The 20,727-nt window shown below is 45.4% G+C and overlaps 1 protein-coding gene across 4 annotated transcripts in view; it reads left to right on the plus strand.

Moving 5' to 3' along the window:
• PRKCB (protein kinase C beta) overlaps nucleotides 1-20,727 on the plus strand; it is a 235,275-nt gene that overhangs the window by 185,127 nt on the left and 29,421 nt on the right. For all 4 annotated transcript variants that reach the window (XM_005288918.3, XM_005288917.4, XM_005288920.5 and 1 more), the window contains 5 exons: nucleotides 414-505; nucleotides 2,736-2,798; nucleotides 5,856-5,994; nucleotides 13,884-13,964; nucleotides 14,270-14,377. In XM_005288918.3, coding sequence (XP_005288975.1) covers nucleotides 414-505; nucleotides 2,736-2,798; nucleotides 5,856-5,994; nucleotides 13,884-13,964; nucleotides 14,270-14,377 — 483 coding nt within the window. The remainder of the gene's footprint in view (nucleotides 1-413; nucleotides 506-2,735; nucleotides 2,799-5,855; nucleotides 5,995-13,883; nucleotides 13,965-14,269; nucleotides 14,378-20,727) is intronic.

The raw sequence follows: 20,727 nt of genomic DNA on the forward strand, positions 1-20,727 counted from the left end.
AAAGGGCTCATTCTTCTTCCAGTGCAGGCAAAACCAAATTGCAAAACCTCAATTTTTTTTTTCCTGGCAAAACGCAATTCTTGTTCTTCGGCCAGTCCTACTCCACCCCTACCTGCCTTACAGGCCAAAGCTTGCCACTGTCCCCAAGGATCAGAGAATGGGCTCCGCACACTTAGGAATCTGTCTGGTTACCTTATATGCATCACGCAGACCCAGGCTTTGCCTGCATCGTGGTGGAGGATGGGCACCAGGAATGACAACGCTGTGCTATATATAGATTGTCGAAGGCACAAGTGGCACTTCTACGGGGAGTTAGGTGGCTGTGACTATCTACCCCTAATCTTCAACCTCACTAAATTCCCTGCTCTTGTGATTCTGCCGCTCTTCTTAATTTTCATGTTCTTTTCTTTCAGGATCGCTTATATTTTGTGATGGAATACGTGAATGGCGGGGACTTAATGTATCAGATCCAACAGGTTGGCAGGTTTAAAGAGCCCCATGCTGTGTAAGTTCAATAGCCAGTGTTAACATTCATTCTTTGGGGGCGGGGGAGGAGTATTTCATGGGTCTGTGGAGTGTATCTGTGGGTTTAGAATCCATGGTTCAATGTTCATGTTTTTGAGGGAGGAGACATGCAGAACGGGAGGGTGAGCAGAGGGACAGCAGGAATGCGAAGATGAAATGTGCCCGATGGTCAGAAGTAATTGCAGAGTGCAGGTTTTATTGCCTCTTGGGCCTGAAAAAGCACCAGGGAGAGCTTACAAATTTCTCTCTAATTAAGTGTTCTGAGAGGCTGCAAACAGGATAGGTGACCATCTCCCCAAGGTTTGCTTGCTGGCAGTCAGAGGGCTGCTGAGCCGGCTGTTGGCCTGAGTGTGTCCGAGAGCTGCAGAACTTCTTACAGAGCAAGTAGATTTCACGCGTGTGTGTCCCAGGCCAGCCCATCTATTGCCCAGACTGGAACCCCTCAGCGGGGAAATCTACACTGATGAATCTCATGTCTACAAAGAGGCTCCCCTTGGGTTTGATTTTAAGCTACAGCATAACGTGCCACTGGCATGGCGTTGCCTTGTGCTCTTGTCTCTGCCTTTCCTTTGCCAGCAGGGCTGGTCCCCAGGAAGTTTGTGGGTGAGCAGGAATTCCTTCTGCAATTAGCACTCTCCTAAACAGCCTGCTGCATCTTCTAGATGAGCTCAGCCCAGGGGTCCTGATCCCACCAATGGGGGTTTTCAAGTCTGTGGTTTCTAGTCAGGATCCCGTAAGGAGGAGCAGAGTGGACGACACCCTCGGAGCAAACAGCCTGCCTTCCCGTCGGGAACAGGCTGTGCTCAGTGGGTGGTGTCTGATGTGCGTCTGGGTCAAGAGTCTCAAGAAGGGGTTCCTGTAGTTACACCCCTAAGCCCACACGTAGACACGTCAATCAGTGGCCTGAGTCTCAAATGTGCTAGCAGGCAGTAGTTCCTGTTGACTCCAGTGGGAGATGCTGTGCACTTTTGGAAAGCCGACCATCTTACCTACGTGCTTAAATATGGACTCAGGAGCCTAACTTGAGTTCTCCATTGTGTTTAAAACCTTGGCCCTAGATCATCACATACAAGGAGATTTCAAAGGCCTTCTAAGGAGAGTTCTCCATGTCCCCACATTTCGGCAACCTGTCCTTTCCTTGAGCCACATCTCCATCCAGAGAGTGCTTCTCTCTGGCTAGCCAGCCGAGGTCCTCTGAGGGCAACACAAGGGACTCCTTTGTATGGAGGTGAAGATGCTGTCTGCGCAGTCCTCCCCCTAGCCTGGGGGCCACATTTGGATTCCCCCAGTTTTAATCCATTGACTAAGCAACTGTGCTGTGAGGTGTTTAAGCAGTGAAGCTGTTCTGTCAAGTGGAACAAGCCTTTCCATGGACCGTCTTGAGAGAGAGCCGCAGCCTTGTGCTTTGGGATCCGCAATGGAAAGTGGGTTTAACGTGATTTCATGCTGGTAAAAGGTGCCAGATCGGGAGCCCTGGAGGCTCCCTAGAAGTTATAGATTTAGTAGAGCGCAGGCTGCAGGAATGGGAGCTTCCCCTCGTGGCGCCATGGAGACATGCCTCAATCCTGCCCTGCGGGGGCCATCCCTAGACAGACACGAAGAACAATCAGTCTTTGGCTGCTTTCCTGCAGCTGCCAGCCAGGTGCGGATCAGTGGCTTTGGCACCTGCTGACTGTAATCTGGGCTGAGGATAACAAAATGTTTCACAAACCCACCAAATCCCCCCTTTTTTTTTCAAACAGCCTCTCCAGATCTAGGCTGGGTTTAAAGCTTTCCAAGGGACGTTGTATAGTTCAGGCACAGTCCTCTGAGCACAGAATATTCTTTAACAGACGTTACCACTGGTTTCTTTATCTTCTTGGCCTCCCCATGGTGACATGTAATTTTGTGTGTCATGTTCAATCACCCCATAGTAACGAACAGTCATAGAGCTTGGCTCCTTTATTTTAAAAATGGAGATCTATGTAATCAGAAGTGACAGCCCCACACTAGCCCACAGCAACCTGGTCGTGTTATTACCCGATCTGTGGCAGAGGGGAAGCTATGTCACTCTTGCATGATACTTGTCCAGTGTTTTTCCAGTGCGCTTGCCTTTATCTTTTTGGGATGTAGGCCCAGTGTGTTTCATTTTGTGTAATTAGATTTGAAAGCTTTTCATTTTAATTTATCTGCTTTAATTATCAGTATTCCTGTTAAATCTTTAATTTCAGATTCTATGCAGCAGAAATTGCTATTGGCCTATTCTTCCTACAAAGCAAAGGCATCGTTTATCGGTAGGTGAACATATTCTCCCTCTCTCCCCTTCTAAAGAACTGGTGCAAATATATGAGTCTGTTTATTACAATGATTGGACTTTGTGCTTAGGGTTCAAGGAGTCTCTTCTGTGTCAGCGGAGTGACCTACTAATCAGCACAATAGTCCACTGGGGCTGCAGCCCATTGCAGTGTCATGGAGCACAGTTTGGCAGCTGTCCGGGGGGTATACGTGCAGTGAATAGAACTGGAGGCCTGTTAATGTTAGTGCTTTATGAGAGCATGATTTTGTTTTACCCCGGTTTTGTAGGGAAGAGAGCTCATAAAAGTGGTTTTGATTTTTTTTCCTGCCTCCCTGTTTTACATTTCTGTTTGGACGACATAAATCAGAGCTGGTGGGGTGGATGAATTGTGAGATGTGTGTTTTACTAGGGAGCGTTGTTTTCTCATCTTTGAGACTTTGTGAGTGCTTATGAGTGGTTTGTCCTGAGACTTGCGGTATAAACCTGGCACTTACCGTTCCAATGTGAGTTACAACATTCTAGGTTAGCTAGATTACTGGCAGGCCTGGACAGCACTCCGAGGCTTCTGGCCAGGCACTGAAACTAGCCATCGCTCTTTCGCATGCTGGAGTCTCCACAAGGCCCAAGGTAAAGCAGAACATCCTTAATGAATGTCAGATGTCATTAACTGCCCGTGAAGGAGAATGCTGACTGCACTAGTGTAGTCATGAGTTACTGAACGCTGCTCCAAAGATGAAAGCAGTCGGGACAACCAGACATGAGGGACTTTTTTTTTTTTTTTTTGGCCATTGGCTGTTGCAGAGAGACATTGTAAGTTCACTAGTACTTTGTGCTTCTTCTCCCTATAAAATTGAATGCAGCCTTTTCTTTATCTGTCCTTGCCCAATCCAAATTCTAAGCACCGTTGCCATAGTTAGTGAAGTCCAACAAAAAGTGAGCAACTGTAAATTGTGCTATTCCCGCTATTGCACTTTCACTTAATTGACCAATTTGTCGAACTGAGGAAGTGCTTAAAGTATAATTTTGCATATGGAATGATCTTGGCTCCAAATAGCTAAATTTAATTTCTCTATGAAGTGTGTTGCAATACTGAATGTTGAATTGTCCACCCCAAACCTTTACACTCCTCCCTCGGTGTCCCTTCAGGATTAACCCAGTCTTACTCCTGGTCTCCCCGTCACTCTGCTCCCCAAACGTTTTTGTGATTACACCAGGGAAACCAGCTCATGACATCTTTGTTCCTTCCGAGCTGAGTCATGATGCATGGTTTCAGTTAACTGGGGAATTTGTAGTCCAGAGCTCTTGTATTATCTCTTCCCCATAATTCTGGTGCATTCACTCAGTCAGAGGCAGGATGAACCTTTGTACATGTACCAGAGACTCTGCCACTGTGACTCAAGTTAGTAGATGAAATGTATGCATGATTATGTTTATGCTGGAGGCCAATTGGCTGCTGGGTGAGAAGCCAAAGAGGGAGAGGAGTTTAGATGCTGCTACTAAAATATTAGCTGGAGGGAAATCAAGGAGGAGCAAAGGGTTTATTTCCACCCTAACTACTGGTTATTTTCCAGCCTTCCTTTTCCAGTAGACCCTCCTGTAGCTTGGGTTAGAAGCGAATACGGGTAACTTGCGTTAGAATAGCGGATCCAGAGCATATAACAGAGGTATTGTGAAAAGGGGCAACCAAACCATGAACTTAAACAAAAACACCTTTACAGAAACTCAGGTGATTGTCTGCCTTCTTTTTGAACTACAGTAGTTCTTCTCCTGGTTGGAGGCTCTGGGCTAGATCTTTAGCTAGCCTAACTCTCCATAGTTCTATGAGGTCAATGGAGCTATACCTGAAAAGAAGAACAGGAGTACTTGTGGCACCTTAGAGACTAACAGATTTATTAGAGCATAAGCTTTCGTGGACTACAGCCCACTTCTTCGGATGCATCCGAAGAAGTGGGCTGTAGTCCACGAAAGCTTATGCTCTAATAAATCTGTTAGTCTCTAAGGTGCCACAAGTACTCCTGTTCTTCTTTTTGCGGATACAGACTAACACGGCTGCTACTCTGAAACGGAGCTATGCCTGTTTACATGAGATGAGAATCTGGCCCTGTCTCTCAAGCTGGTTGACATTGACATTAACTTCATGATGTGCCCTCAACTTCAGCTCTATGGTGTATGATTTCCATTATCCTGTTAAAGAGATTTGCAGCCTTGGGCACAACTTCATAAATCTTGATAGCAGATGGCAATTGACTCAGAGTTCATAGTTTGCACCATGACATACCACTAGGTTACCGGCCTGATGGCCTTGCTGTACCCTGTGGACAGAGATACAGCACATACGCCCTTACCCCAAACAGAGACCTTTGGCTTATTGTACAGGACATAAACAAGAAAATAATAACACACACCACATAGCTGCTTGGTAATTACATGGGGAGCTACTTCTACTTGAAATACTGAACGTTCACTGAAAGACTACCCTCCAATTCTTTTTTTTTTAGTGTAACCCCCTGGCCGCATCGTAGCCGACACTGGAGAACTGAGCCAGGCATCTCCAGAGCTGAAGGCATGAGTCTCTACAGCTTGAGCTGAGAGGTGTAGCAGACTCGTATCTTCTGCGGGTCAGCACAGAGGCCTGTTGTGTTACATTAGGAAGAGAAGTTGAGATAATGCTAGAATCTTTTCTGACTTGGTACCATCTACCTTTAGGTTACATGTGAACTCCAAATACACTCTGAGGTGCATAGACATTAAAGATGAAAAATGATCTATTAAGTCAATCTCCCTGCTAGTGCAAGATTGTTCTGTACAGTATTTTTTCCAGTGTGTTGTCCAGCCTGGCGTTTATGTGGAATAAACATTTAAAAAGTTGGGCGCCGGTATGCCTAGATTTCATTCTGAATCATTATCCCCAGGACGTCTTCCTACAAAGAGTGTATGTGTGAGGGAGAGCCCTTTGCCTGAATGAGCTTGGATGCAGGAGGTCTGTTGGCTTTCTTTACTATATCCTTTCAATTTGACCCTTTTGTGTAACAGTTATTTTACTGTCCTGCTGTAGAGACCTAAAGCTTGACAACGTGATGCTAGATAACGAAGGGCACATAAAGATCGCGGACTTCGGCATGTGTAAGGAGAACATCTGGGATGGAGCAACTACCAAGACCTTTTGCGGCACTCCCGACTACATTGCGCCCGAGGTGAGGGAACGAGATGTGCAGCAGCAGAGGCTCCTAGGCGATGGGTTTTCAAGGATAAAAATATCTTCTGGAAATGTGTATTTCATAAAACACCTTTTGCTTCTGTGACCAAGGTTTGAATGGATACAGGCAGAGAAAACACAATAGCTTCAGTGGCTTTTGTCACTCAATAGATGCATTGAATAGCTTTTGTCATAAGCCCTCCGACAATAATTGTCAGTTGACAGCATTTCCTTCAGCGATGCCTGTGTGACTGAGTCTGGAGGTGGCTTGAGTTTTTTCAAACCAGAGATAAGGGCGATCCCTTTAGGACCAGCTGCAGAATGCATGCAAACCAAAATGGGCACTAGAGCTAACCGGGAATTTTCCATTGGAATGATTTTGCAACAGAACGTGCAGTTTCTACAAAGTTGAAACTTTTGGTGGAAAAATTGATTTTTTTTTCTATTTGGAAAATCAAAATAAAATATTTCATTTAGGATTGGTTTGACCTGATTTGGAATATTTCTTTTTTTTTAACAGACCCAAAATGATTTGTTTCAAATGACTTCAATAAAACGTAAACTACACTTTCCTATTTTGACACATTGCCTTATGGGAGCTGTAGTTCTGCCCTCTTCTCTCCAAAAGGCGGGGCTCCCAGTAAGATTACATCTACCATAAGGCAATGTGCAGATTTCATTCTGCCCAAGCTGTTTGGTGCATCATGGCAGTCACATGACTCTGGATAAATTGTGGGAAATGTCCTCAGGCCGGAAGTCGGGGCCAAAGGTGAAAATGAAGGCATTGTGCTCCCAAACTACAGCTCCCATAAGGCAATGGGTTACCATAAGAAAATACAGTTTAATGTTGAAATGACTCAAAACAAAGCATTTTTGAGTCATTTCAAAAAACTGAAATAAAACATTTTGATTTCGGGAAAGTCTTAAATGTTTTGTTTGGATCAAAAATATTTCAACACTTCAAAGTCAATTTTTTTTTTTCAGAATTTCCATTACAAGGAAAATTTCTCCTTCCTGTCTCGTAGCGGGACGAATGCCAATGTTGGAATGTCAGAATTCCCTGCAGGAAAGCAATTCTCCGTTGTGCTCAGCTCCCACAGGGGCCCATCACTGTGTCTGCCAGGCTCTGGCAGGTGGGCTGTGTCACCCGGGACTGTACTGAACATTCATTCATTTAAATGTTCCTGTGGTCTGTGCTGCTTCTCCCACTGACCCAGCAGCAGCAGTTAGGCATTACTACTATGTGTGCCTACCTGCAGCAAGGAAGCCAAAGGCCTGTCAGTCAAAGCAAATGTCTGAGCATCAGTCCACCCACTTCCTTCCCAGCGTTCTATGACCTGCAAGCAAGGAGTTGCCTCCGTTCTCTGCTCCCATTCCAGCTTTTCAGTGCCCTCTTCCAGCTGCTGGGTGGTGGAGGGAGGGTGAGGGAAGGCAGCAAGGAGACATTCTTTACTGCAAAGACCCTGCTCACAACTTTAAGGGGTTCTGGCCAGACAGGAGGGAACCAGCGGGAAGATTCTCTCCCGCTCCCTCAAACCACCTTCTCAAGGGCTCAGCACGGGTTGTTGGCCCTGAATCAATCCCCTTCCTCTAGACACAGAGGGCTGTTGCCAGCTCCATTTCCTTGCAGCACGACTGGGTCTCTGCCTGTTGGCCAGCCAGCTTGAGAACTCTGGACAGAGACCCAACAAACATCATAGCCCCCTTAGTAAGCTATGTACTGCTGGCCTCCCTGGTTTTCTGGCTTGGGGATCAGTACCTGGGGTACAGTCTCTGCCCCTTCCCTGGCAGCCCAGTTTGTTCCCCATCATCATTCCCCCTCCATCCCAGTGGAATGTGGCGTCTAGTGGAGTCACCTTCGTTGCTGGGGATATGGGCACTCACCTGCCTATGAATGTGGTCTGGATCTCTCTGCACTCCTTCTCCTGCACCCCAGGAGCTCTTCTCCCCACACCCAGACTCCCTCTCACTGGGATGGGGCAGCAGGGTTCCTCTGACTCGGGGGCCTCTCCTTCTCCATCTTCCCCTCCTCAGGTACGCTCTCCTGCTAGGATCTGGGGGCAAGGCTACTCTGTCTCCAGGCCATGCTCCTCTCCCAGGACCATTCCTCGTAGGGACCTGTCTCTGTCCTGATTCCCTAGCAATTCTGCGTCTGTGTGTGCAAGAGAGATCCCTGTTCTCATGTCCAAATCTTCCATGGAGAGCCCGCTCACCATCATCCCAGCCCTGGGGACGTGTGCCCTACCCATTCATTCACAGCTAAGAGCCAGTAGTCTGTTACAGCACCAGCGCTGCAGCACGTAGGTTGACAGTTCAAGACTGCCTGAGACCTTTCTAGTGAATACGCTCTGACCAGGGAGGCAGGTTCCCCTTCCTAATGGCTCCCTCCTGTACGTCCAGGAACCCGGTACAGGAATCTGCAGGACAGCTCAATAGCCACGTCAGTCCATAAGGCCTTGCCTCACTCAGGGAGGCTGACAAGGACTTTGTCCCTTTCACAGCTTTGGCTCAGGGTGCAGGTGTATGGAAGCCAAGAGGCTTTTGGCCTTCACAGGGTCCAGTTCGCAAGGTGTTAAATGTGCAGAAATTCTCCCCTTCATTAGGTCTGGGGAATTCCTGCCTTCCCTGGGTTCTTCCTATTCTACAAGGCCCCAGGATAAGTGCGCTCTCAAAGCAATACCTCCCTCCTTGTTATGGGGCTGCTCTGAGCAGCCTCTGGGGGGAGCGGGGGCATTCATAAGCTCCCAAACTGTGATTCTACACCCATGGTCCTGGGAACCTTAATACATTGTCTCCGTCTAGCCAGCCCACTGGTGCTACTTGGCAGCCACCTGTCTGGGTGACAGCTCCCTTTGTTCTGCTCTTTTTGTTCAGTTGGGTCTGCCTCTTGATTTGGCTGGTGTCCAAGTACTCGCAGAAATGCTGAGTCCTCATTGCCAGTCTTTGCCAGGTGGGGAATCTGTATGTTGTGTTTTCTTACCTGGGTGGTGGAGTCATTTCTGCTCCCCCGACCCCTTGAGTGCAGAAATCAAGAGTCAATGATCTTTGCCCTCTTAGATCGTGGTTTCTTCATGATTGGACAAGGCTCCATCTCTCCCCCTCTCCTGGGATTCTCACTGGAGCTCACATTTGGAGCAGACTGGCCTCAGGGGGCAGCAGCGTCTGTTTCTGAAATCTGTAAGGTGACCACCTGGTCCTCATCTTTATTTGGCCTGACCTGTTGGATCTGCCCTCGTTTGCTGATCCTTTGTTGTCCATTAGGGCTTCCAGGACTTCTGTAAGGTAAAGCACCTCCATCCACTCACTGCTTGCAACATCCATTGTTTGTAAATGGTGTCACTGGATTGGATGGGAAAAGAGGAACGTCCGACAAGGGAAAACTACTCACCAGTAGGTCTTCTGGCTGTAGTCAGCCCCTTCTCCCATCCCAGCCTTGACGGAGGGTTATCTCCCTGTCTTTGTACTGGAAGTCTCTAGTCGGACTGCAAGTGGGTGGGCAGCGTATCACTGGCCTTGCCTGGCAGATCAGGTTCCTCGTTGCATCTGATAGAGAGAACTATGACAAACGGAATTACCAGTGACTAATATTCCCTTATTAAAATAATCCCCATCCTGTTACTCGCAATGAGAGGCTGCAGGTGTGTTCTGAAATAACTTCATAGCAATGTCTCCAAACTGTTCAATATCTTAATGCTTGTGTCAGCTTATTACTTGAACAACTGATGGCATTGTGTATGACAAATTATGCTTGAAGTACCGCCTGGGGGCATGTTAGCCATTTATTTAAGGTAGCCAGTGTTGCACTTGCTCCTAAATACCTGTCCCCTTTAAAAAAACAAAGAAATTTTCTTACATTCTGCCTGAATGCTCAGCAATGAAACATTGGTATTTACCCACTGAAACATTTTAAGGAAATAAATCCCCTTCAGATGTATGTCAGATTATGTCCCAGTGTTCTAAACTACTTTGTGTTTCATCTCAGCCAGGGAGATAGTTAATTACTAGCTCAAATGTGTATTATGTAGCCTCTGTGTATTAAGAGTAGTAGCTCTGTTGCTGTGGGTGATTAATACTCCTTCAAAGCAGGACAAATGACCACGTCCTTTGGTAGTCAACGGAGCATTATCACTTAAACACTTATTTTCCTTGGTTTCGTTTGTTTTTTCAATAGAAAAGCAGAGAATGGGAAATTAGGATGCAAATTGCTAATGGATTCAGGAATATTATTATTATTTACCCCGTTGATAGTGCTCTTTACCTGTCGATCTCAAGGAAGGAAGTAAATGTATCCCCATTTCATAAATGGGGAAACTATGCACATGCACTTGGCCAACATCACACAGCTGTTCCGTAGCAGAGCCAAGATTAGAACCCAAATTCCAGGGCAGTTCACTCTCCACTAGGCTCTATTGCCTTTCATGAAGAAGCTGAAAATGTTTTATGCTATCATGGCCTCATGTTAGAAACATCCTGTGACTTGCTTGACCCATTTGCTGGGACTCTGTTATAAGGTACAAGTCACCCTGGTACCTAAGGGACTGCAGTGAGTATGAATGACTATCACTGGTACAGTTTCCTGTGAAGAGAGAGTGCTCTTTAGTGGTTGTTTTTTCTGATGTTTCCTACAAGGTTTTTTGTTTGGTTGTTTTATTTAATACTTTTTACTCTTAGAGGACTTTGGTGTGAGCAGTTCACCCCTGAATTTCCCAGGGCATTGGCAAATCACCAAAAACCAAGTGAAAGGAACACTAAGTGAACTAGAAGTCAAGGCAATTCAGAGCTGACACTCAGTGTCAGATCTGAGTAGTTCAGCAACACTGAAAGGAAAGGGAACAGTCCCCGATTCAACAAGCTATGTGCCTGATTTTAAGCACACTGCTCAGGTATTTATAATCAGGCACGTGTGTAAGTACTTTGCTGAATCAGGACCCCTGTGAAGTTAAGGACAGCATATCCGCTGTGATCTTTAAACTTAACTGAATGTCATTGCTTTTGTAGGTTTAAAGTAGGCTGTTAGTAGGTCATTTGATGAGGCCTGTGATTTAAAGACTGAAAACACCTTATTTTCCTGATGGGGCAGTAATGGATCATGGTAAAAGGCCATATTCAGGCTCTGTGTCGTACACCAGAGTGGTAACTTTGGAACGGTTCTGATCTATTAGGCCGATAGGATTGGTCATGTATTGTTTATCTGAACCCTGCCCCATGAGCCTCTTGTATGTAGCCGGGTCCTTTCCAAACTGTCGGAAGAGAGAAGCTCTTGTTATAACCTGCTCCATTTCATGGCTGTAATCAAATGCAAATGGCTGTTTGCATTATGGAAGATTGACAGAGTAATCTGAAAAATAACCACTTGCCTTTTGTTCTTTGGGGATGTTGTTCTCCGAGGGAGGGGGAGGTGGAATGTGCCAGGGGATTTCTCTTTATGTGGGAGAGAAATGGGGCTCCATGTGGGCTCAGATGTCTGTCTGTGCGGATCAGACTGCAGGATCGGGGCCTCAGTCAAATGTGGGGGGTGGGGAGGTGGGAACAGAAAGAAAAACCTCTTGGAGTTGAACTGAATCACGTGTATGTATATTTTACTGTGATTAGCATGTGATTTGCATTCATATTTGAATATATGAATCTATTCAGAATAGAATTCTGTAATTAGGATGAATAAATTGTGTAATTGTTCTGCGTTAAGTAACAGATGGCACAGCCTAAGGCCTGTCAAACTCTGTACGCTGAAACGAGGCCCAGCAGCAGCAGCTAAGCAAATAAACTGGGGCTTGAAAAAGCCCTTCACAGCACCGATTCGCTCTCTGCCGAAGCCGGGTTCCTTAGATTCAGTTTCCAGCCTGGTTAGAACTGTGTGTGCGCGTGCGCTCGGGTTTCCTTCCTGCTTCCCCTTTGATCATTGGTACCCAAGACTAGAGTGACCTCCTCATTTGAAAATGGGAAAATAAAATGACAGAAACATGGACTCTCCCAGACTCCCCCATATGCACCGTCATTCAGACAGCTGGACCGGCTGACTCAGTAGCTTGGTAGAACAAACGGTGTTCCTCCTTCTCTCCTTCACTCTCAGGAGGGCTGATTGCTGGAGTAGTTACTTTCCTTAAATAGCTGGGAAATCAAAACACATGCTAGTAGCACCATAGTTGGGCTGGAAATGTCCCGGTTGTGCAGTGGGATTGTACATTAGCTTTTTCTATGATGAAGACACACAATCTATGCTGGTGTGTCTAAATTGTCCTTTCATGTGGGCAAGGTACTTTGTTCATTTGGGGCTCAATCACACAAGCCAATGAGTATTCTGACCCTGTTCCAGCAAAGCCCTTAGAGCATGTGCTTAAATTTAAGTACATGAACAATCCCATTGACCGTGATAGCCTGGGCCCTTATTCAAGATACTGTGAAGCGACTTAGGAGGTTCACAATCTTGAAACAAGTCTGAAGTCCGCTAGTGATCATGCAGATTGCTAATGGTCTGATTACTGTGCAGGGACTCGCATTTCTGGAAACAGTCTCTGGTCCGCTTCTAATGCAGGAATACATACCAGCAATGTCTGCATGCATAAAGCATAAACTGTGGTGCAATATAACTGCCTCTATTTTTGAAGAACGTGAAGTGGAGAAGGCTTATTTAGGTAAAGTGGGACTTTCTCATGGTCTGGTCGGTTTTTCTCCACTGAACAACTTTGCTATCAAAGTGGAGTTTCTCTGGAAGCAGAATTGTAACTTCAACCTTGCGATGCACCGGAACAATTTTTGAGCTTTCAATTTATTTCACTAGAAGGAGAGTTTTTCTGTGCCAGACATTCCTCCAGTTGTACTCTGCCCTGACTGATGGCTGTTCATGACTTAGGAGAATTTAAACCAAGCTGTGTGCAAAGCTGATAAATGATCTTGCTGATTTCATGGCAAGGTTGTATAGACTGTGATTTCACAGCCACAAGTTTTCACAAAAAGAGCCATGCAAAAAAATGTGAAATGTCACGTTTTGAGACAAGAAATTGACCCTTATTCCAATGAAATTTTGACTCTTGAAATTTCAAAACTGTAACGGCTTTCAATTGAAAATTGTATTATATCCATTTTACCTCCAAAATGATCAGATTTGTAAGCAAATGTGATGCTGCACAGTTGTGGGAGCTTTTTTTTTTTCTTTTTCTTTTTTCTTTTCTGGCAGTTTGAACTATTTAATGAAATAAAAATGCAATCTAATAGCTTCAAATGTTGAGATTTTTAATTACTAAAATTTCATAAGCCCTTTTGAAAGATATATCTCTACTGAATATACCTAGAGGGCCAAATTCTGTACGATTACTCCAGAGCAACTGTAGAGAAATCAGTGGAATTAATCCCGTTTTACACCACTGTGAATGAGAGTAGAATTTGGCCTAATCTTTCGAATTGAAACAATGTTGTATCTGTAGTGATGAATCTGGGCAGGGGGACCCTACAGTTGTGAGCAAACCTGATCACTCTGATCGTATTATTGTTCTCTCTTGTCGTGCATTGACTTTTCAGGCAATATCTCAATTTACCTGGCTTCTTAGAGCTGAAGCTCATAGCAGGCTGTATTTAAGACACCATGTGTTCTGCATTACAAAAAAAAAATACATGCTAGTTGAAAAATCAGAGTGAATGTTTTGTTTTTCCTGATGTTCTGCATATGCCATGTTAACAAGTGCTATGCAATGCCTGACTTGCAAAGGTGCTGAATACCTGCCGTTACTGTCTATTTCAACAGCAGCTGCAAGTACTCATCACTTCTGAAAATCTGACCACAAATAAATATCCTTGTCCTTTTGACCTGGACCAAGGCTTGGAATTATTTCGCATTGTGCCAACAGGCTAATAATTGAAGCGTCGTAATCCTGCTGTTTTTGTTGTTTTTAGATCATTGCTTATCAGCCCTATGGGAAGTCGGTGGATTGGTGGGCATTTGGAGTTCTGCTCTATGAAATGTTAGCTGGCCAGGTAATTGAATTTTCATTGATTCCCATGGGATTTTGTTAAATTCCATTGTGAGCAGCAGTTGAAGAGCAATTTGTTTTGTCCCCGGCAAATATCGGGGGGGGTGGGGGCAGTGCTTTGTGCGGTGCTGGGGATCAAGCGTCGTGGATCACAGCCATGGGGAGAGGCTGCCAATCTGAAAGAGATCAGTCATGAAGCGCCCGGAGAAATGAAAGGTGGCTGACTTCCTACCTGAAGATCATAAACACAAATGTTATTCCAAAACAATGATATGCCACTTAACCTGTCTTCTCTCTCTTCCTCCCTAGGCGCCCTTTGAAGGGGAAGATGAAGATGAACTTTTCCAGTCCATTATGGAGCACAACGTAGCCTATCCCAAATCCATGTCCAAGGAGGCTGTGGCAATCTGCAAAGGGGTAAGGGGCAGCCCTGGCTTTTTGGAGGGGGCGAAGAACGTATGGCTTGGTTTTTATGCAGCGAGGTGCGGAGTTGCACATGCAGCTGCGTGCCTAATTCAGGGTGCGCTCCCTACAGCTGCTGTCACATACTGTGGGACCACCCATACAAATGGGCAATAATGGCTCAGGCCACTGTTATTGGGCTCAATACAGGAGTAACGGGGTGACATTCCTTGGCCTCTTTTAGACAGGAAGTCAGACTAGATGACCCCATGGTCCGTTCTGGCCTTTAAAATCTAGGAGTAAGTGCACATACCAAGTAGCTGTAAGATGGGCCGTCCCGCTTGCTTCCCTCTCGGGTGGTAATACTGCAGCCCCCTTGGAGATTTGCATCCGGTGGCCGCTCTCCGTAACTAAACGGTGGCGCTAACATCTCTGCAGCCGGGTGAGATCCTGCCAGTGAGGGTACTGCCGTGGATTTCAGTGGGATCCGTGTTCACGCTGGACAGGAAAGCATAATAAGGGTTCTAGGGGCTCACCTTTCCCTCGGAGGGCACTAGGCAGTGCTATGTATTTAGTGTCCAGTTGCCAGCCATTTTGAACACCTGCAGCAGAGAGATTGTGCCACCGTAACGTGCATCTTCCAGCCCATCCCTCCCACTGCTCAGGGTCAAAGATTGAGCACCCTTCCCCGTTCTGTGCAGGAGGGAGAACGTGGCTCAGAACGCAACTGCTTTCCCCGTCCCTTCAGCTTTATCCCTTCTTCCCTGGTGATTCACTGTGTATGGACAGTCCAAAGAGGGGCCCTGGCACCTCCCTGGGAAGAGGCAGGGTCCTTATGCTGCTGCTCCCATCTGCCTAGTGCAGCGTGGGCTGGGAGGGGCACAGGGGCCACATATCAAAGGGGAGCGTAGCGTACAGCCCTACAAAGGCAAAGCCGTGCCAGTTCCTAGAGTAGGTCCCCCAGCCCTGGGGGGCTTAACAAGACGATCCATTCGGACGTGGTGTGGGTGCCACAGGCTGTTTCCAGGCCAGCCTCTCCCGCACGGGGCCTCTCTGTTATTTCATGCCTGTCTCAAAGAGTTTTAAATACCTGTTGGCTTTTTGTCCCACGTCGTCATGCTGCTGCTGTCACTCCGGCAATGCTGGCGGGCGGTAGCACGGGGTCAGCACGTGTTGGTTTGAGCCCAGCTGTGCACCCCCGTCACGCCCTTTCCATCAGCCTTCTATCTGTGCCTTTTGGGCCAACCGTCCAAGCCAGTTTCCAGAGCTCTGCCCATGTGCTGGCTCTGCTGTTGCTGCGCGGCTCCCCTCTCTAGGCCAGGCCGTCTGATATTGGTAGGACCCTGTGGCAAGAGAAATAAAGGTAAAACACCGTCCTCTGCTTAATCGGTTTATTAATGGGCCTCCTCTCCTATCCCATTTAGAAGCAGGACCAAACTCTTTATTTTCATGGCTGTCTTAGGCCCGGTCTACACTACCACGTACTTCGGTATAACTTGCATCGCTCAGAGGTGTGACTTGGGGTACATCTACACTACAGCGGGGAGTCGATTTAAGATACGCAAATTCAGCTACGTGAATAGCGTAGCTGAATTCGACATATTGCAGCCGACTTACCCCGTTGTGAGGACGGCGGCAAAATCGACTTCTGCCGCTTTTTGTCGGCGGCGCTTACTACCACCTCCGCTGGTGGAGTAAGAGCGCCGATTCGGGGATCGATTGTCGCGTCCCGATGGGACGCGATAAATCGATCCCCGAGAGGTCGATTTCTACCCGCCGATTCAGGCGGGTAGTATAGACCAGACCTAAGCCACCCCCTGAGCGACGTGAGTTACACTGACCTGAGCACCAGTGTGGACAGTGCTACCACTGCCTCTCGCGAAGGTGGATGTGTTGTGCGGACAGGAGAGCTCTCTCCCATCGGCATAGAGTGTCTGCACCAGAGTGCGATGAAGCACTCCTCGGATAGCCCGTAGTGGGGCTACGTGGACGTTGAAGGGCGTGACCTTGCAGCTGAGAATGTGGGGGTGCCACAGTCTCCAGGCAGCACTTGGGGTTTGGGCTTCTGGCCTTCCAATTAAGTGGGAGTGGTGGGGATGAAGTGTGGCAGCTGATAGCAGGCACCAGACTTAGGGTCATTTATCCAGAGACTCCTTTAGCACACTGGGTGGCAGCAGGGGAAGTTCCTGTATTTGTATTAGACATAAAACAATATCAGGGCCAGGATCTGGGAAACTTCATAATGATATTTCTAACTAATTTTAAGGTAGAAAGTAAGGCCAGAATCCTGCAAATTTAAGTGCCCGTATATGTATTTTGCAGGATCAAAGCCTAATTTTACCTTATCAAATGGCTTTTTAAATGAGACCCTGTATGGAGCAGTGTACTGAGCTGGGAGCCAGCCCTACAAAGACTTAAGTGCATGCCTAACTTTATTTGCACCCTAAGTGAACAAAGCACATTAGAGTCTTGATGTGGATGTTTATTATTCAGGTTTGACCCCATTCCTCAGTCAACCAGAACTCAGCTGTAGTCCAAGCTCTCTGATCATTAGATTATTGTGTAGGGTGCCTGCTTTAGTTTTAAAAACTTTTTATTTATTTGTTATTTTAAAAATGTCAAGCTCTCGGTTACTCAGAAAGTAGCATTTGCACCTGTTAGTGGATAATGACACAACCTGTGATTAATTTCGCTGCAGCAGCATTGGGTAGCTCCCTTTCCCATTGCAGCAGGACTCGTAGCATGTGTTACCAATGGGAAGTACTGGCTCTTTGGAGGGGAAAAGTTGAAGTGTTCCAGGTTTTAAGTGGGTCATAGGGAAGCGATTGTTTTCCAGGTCACTTGGCAGTCAATTTCAGTAAAAAGTAACAGTAAAGTCTGCATGTTAATTTAGGAGCCATCATATTAATCTGAGCGGGAGTTTCTGCCAACTTTCTGGTTTTTAGTGGGGGGAGGAGGAGGCTATTTCTCCAAGTCTGGCATTAATGAAGAGAGGAAGATGTTTTCTGGTGTTATGCTAAACATCATTATCCCCACAGTGCTCCAGGGAGTAACACTGGCGAGTGATTAGAGATTGGAGCAGTGATAAATCTAGCTGTCTGCTTTATTTTCTGTCACATCAGTCAAAACCTGAATGCTGTAAATCGACAAGAAGAGACCATGATTAAAACATCTGCTGGGTATAGCTGTAATGGCTTTTCTCACTTCTTGCAAATATGAAACTGCATGGAGGAAATGTAACTATACATACAAGTCTGGTCTCCTTTGTAAATTCTTTCTTTTTTTGTCTTGTGTAGACAACAAAGTGGTGGTTCAATACATATATTTTTCTGAACTAAAAAGATACAAGGGACATTGCATTTTTCTCCCATTATCCCCTGCTCCCCCACAAAAAAATGGACTGCAATTTTAAGAAGCCTCAGTAAGCTAAAAAGACAGACTTTGTCCAGACACATTAGAGGGGTCGGTATCTTCAAGTTAATGAGCATCTAAGTCTTGCTGCTTTTCCAGGAAAAAGTTTCATTAGCTAATATACAAAAACAACCCCGTATCAATTCAATGAAAAAAGCAATTGGAAAAAGCTCTGCATGTAAACAGGAAAGGTTTGTATATCTCAGCCAGGATTTCCAGGAACAATTGAAGGGGGATTTTGTTGTCCCTACACAATTTTAATCCTATGTGCTAGTGCCAGTCATTATTTAGTGTAGTTGTAGATGTTGCTTTGGGAAGCCAGGAGATGGAAAGCAATTTGACACAGAAGGCTCTGTGTCTGCATGAGCCAAATGGTAAATGTTCATCTGATGCACTCACTGGGAAACAAATGGGATACTTAACTGCGTTTTTGACTCTTCATTAAATGCCACTTACTAGATCAAATGTAATAGTGCTTTCCCTATTAGAGTATCAAATGGGTCGGGGAAGGGGGGTGTTTTAGGAGAAGAAATCTGGTTGTTTTGCGGTGGGGGGAGCAAAGGGGGAGGCAGACATAGTAACAATTGGTTTTATTGTGCATAGCTTTCTTGGTGCAATCCATTCTTGCTAAAGAGACCAGAAATGCTGGTTCAGCTATCAAAAGTCAGCACTCATGCTGGGCAGGCCCCTGCCATCAGCCCTGTGTCCTAGAGGAAATGACAGGTTGGTCTTCTATCCAGACTACCTGGTATGTGACAACTAAAAATATACCCCATCTCTTTTTGAGGGACACATTCTTGTTTGTGACCCAACTGGTTTTCCTAAAGTCTGTATTTAATAGATCACGTGTGCACTAGAGCACTGGCATCAATATAAACTGTTCTCTTCCCATATGGAGACTTTTGAATGTGCCTGAACAAAGTCACTGTTTCCAGGTGAACAGATTGCCTGTGAATACCAGGTCCCTCTTGAATCTCTGTTGATAGCCATGGCATTTCCTGCCTTTGCTTCCTCAGTCAAATCTACAGGTATTTGGAATGGTATTTTCAATAGCTCAGATGCCTGGGGGAGGAAAACATCATATAATATATAACTAGCCCATTGTTTAGATCATTTTAGTGGTGCAATAGACACATCAGGCTATTCCACATCCCACTACCCCTATGATCTATTGTTGACACGGATATTCAAGTAACACAAAGTATCTGATATTTCCAATGGCATCTTTATCTTTTAATAACGTTGAAAAGCTGATAAAATGTTTGGGTTTTTTTAAATATATTTTTTGGGGGGGGTGTTTTGGGGTTTTTAAGTTTTTTAACATCCGTTTTAAGTGACCCTGATAATATGGGAAGATTGCCCGGTAGGATATGTCATTGGGGTAATGTGTTTGTGCCAGGCTGTGGTGACATGCTGAATGCTGCATGATGTAACAGGCTACATGCAACTCACTAATGCTGCAAGTGACAGTTCACAGCATTCTGGTGACAGTCAAAATTTTCCAAATTTTGAATTCTCAATGACCTATTTTTTTGTCAAAAAATCAAATTTTGATGGGGAAATTTTCACCACCAGCTCTGGGACAGTCTGTCTGATCCTAATGCTAACTTTGCTTTCCTTTATGGCTGAGAGTTCAGCTCAGTTTCTATTGTCCCAGTTTACAGGGACACAAGTCATTGTGACCATGTTCCAACCATGAGAATCTGGGAAACATGTAGATTGTGGCTTTCAGTGGTTTAGGCCTGTGGTTTTCTTTAAGTGAGGGTTCCCATCTTTTTGTTCTCTTGGGATAACTGGCAGATTTTGAAGACATTAGAGATGCTCTCAGTAGGTAATGAATAGGCAGTGAACATATAGTGGAGACAAACCCAGCTTTCGGAACAAGACACCATGGTACACAATAACTCTGAGTGGTAATCTCCATTTTAGGGACATGTCTGGTATATGCAATGAAGTCAATTTGTTGCATGCATGTCATGTGAGCCAGATACTGAATTTAGAGAGGGGCAAAGATCTGTTCAAGCATTTCCACCTCTCAGTGCAGGATAATCTGCTTTAAACAAAGCCCTCAAAGATGTAGCTCCCTTTGCATCTCCATTGGCTAATCCTATTATAACTTGAGAAGTTAAGGCCCCAGGTCAGCAAAACCCTTAGGTACTTGGTTAAGGACTTTGCTGCATTAGGACTTGAATCAGTAGAAGCTGACCACATAGTCAAGATACAAAATTATGTTTTTCCTAGACTACCTAATCGCTGTTTGAATTAACTCTTGAAATGTACCATTGGCCTTGAATATGTATTGGTCTAATACAGTCCTCTTCATCTGCAGTGATGTGTTGTATTCACGGCATTAGTGTAGGGATTAAACCAACTTCTTCCTATGTAATACACACAATGCCAAATGATTCTTTTCTATAAGTCAGGAGAATCAATCTGTAGACTTCATGGGCTTCTGTATAACAATAGCAGATGGTGACTTCATGCTAACATGAAGAATAAAAGCACAAAAGGAAATGAAGATTTAATTTCTGGGTGCATGTATCAAAAATACAGAAGAATAACTGCATCACAATATAGCCCTGTGCAGCAATGCAGACAGGTACCTCAAGTAGAAAATTAATCTTTTATAATTCATTAGTCAAGGCAAGCTAGGGTGACCAGATGTCCCAATTTTTTTATAGGGACAGTCCCGATTTTGGGGTCTTTTTCTTATATAGGCTCCTAGTACCCCACTCCCGTCCCGATTTTTCACACTTGCTGTCTGGTCACCCTAAGCCAAGCTGTTCAGAATGTGGTGTGGATTTGTGTTCACTTTGGGAAATTGTGTGTTTAACAGGGAAATTTAAATTTAAATTGTGAAAATTTAAAGTTTAAATTTAAACTGTGTGTGTGTGTCTGTGTCTCTGTGTGTGTTTGAAACAACTACCACCAAAAAAACAGCAGGTAAACGGTAA

Source organism: Chrysemys picta, chromosome 10, assembly GCF_011386835.1.
Source record: "Chrysemys picta bellii isolate R12L10 chromosome 10, ASM1138683v2, whole genome shotgun sequence".
Taxonomy (NCBI): Eukaryota; Metazoa; Chordata; order Testudines; family Emydidae; genus Chrysemys; species Chrysemys picta.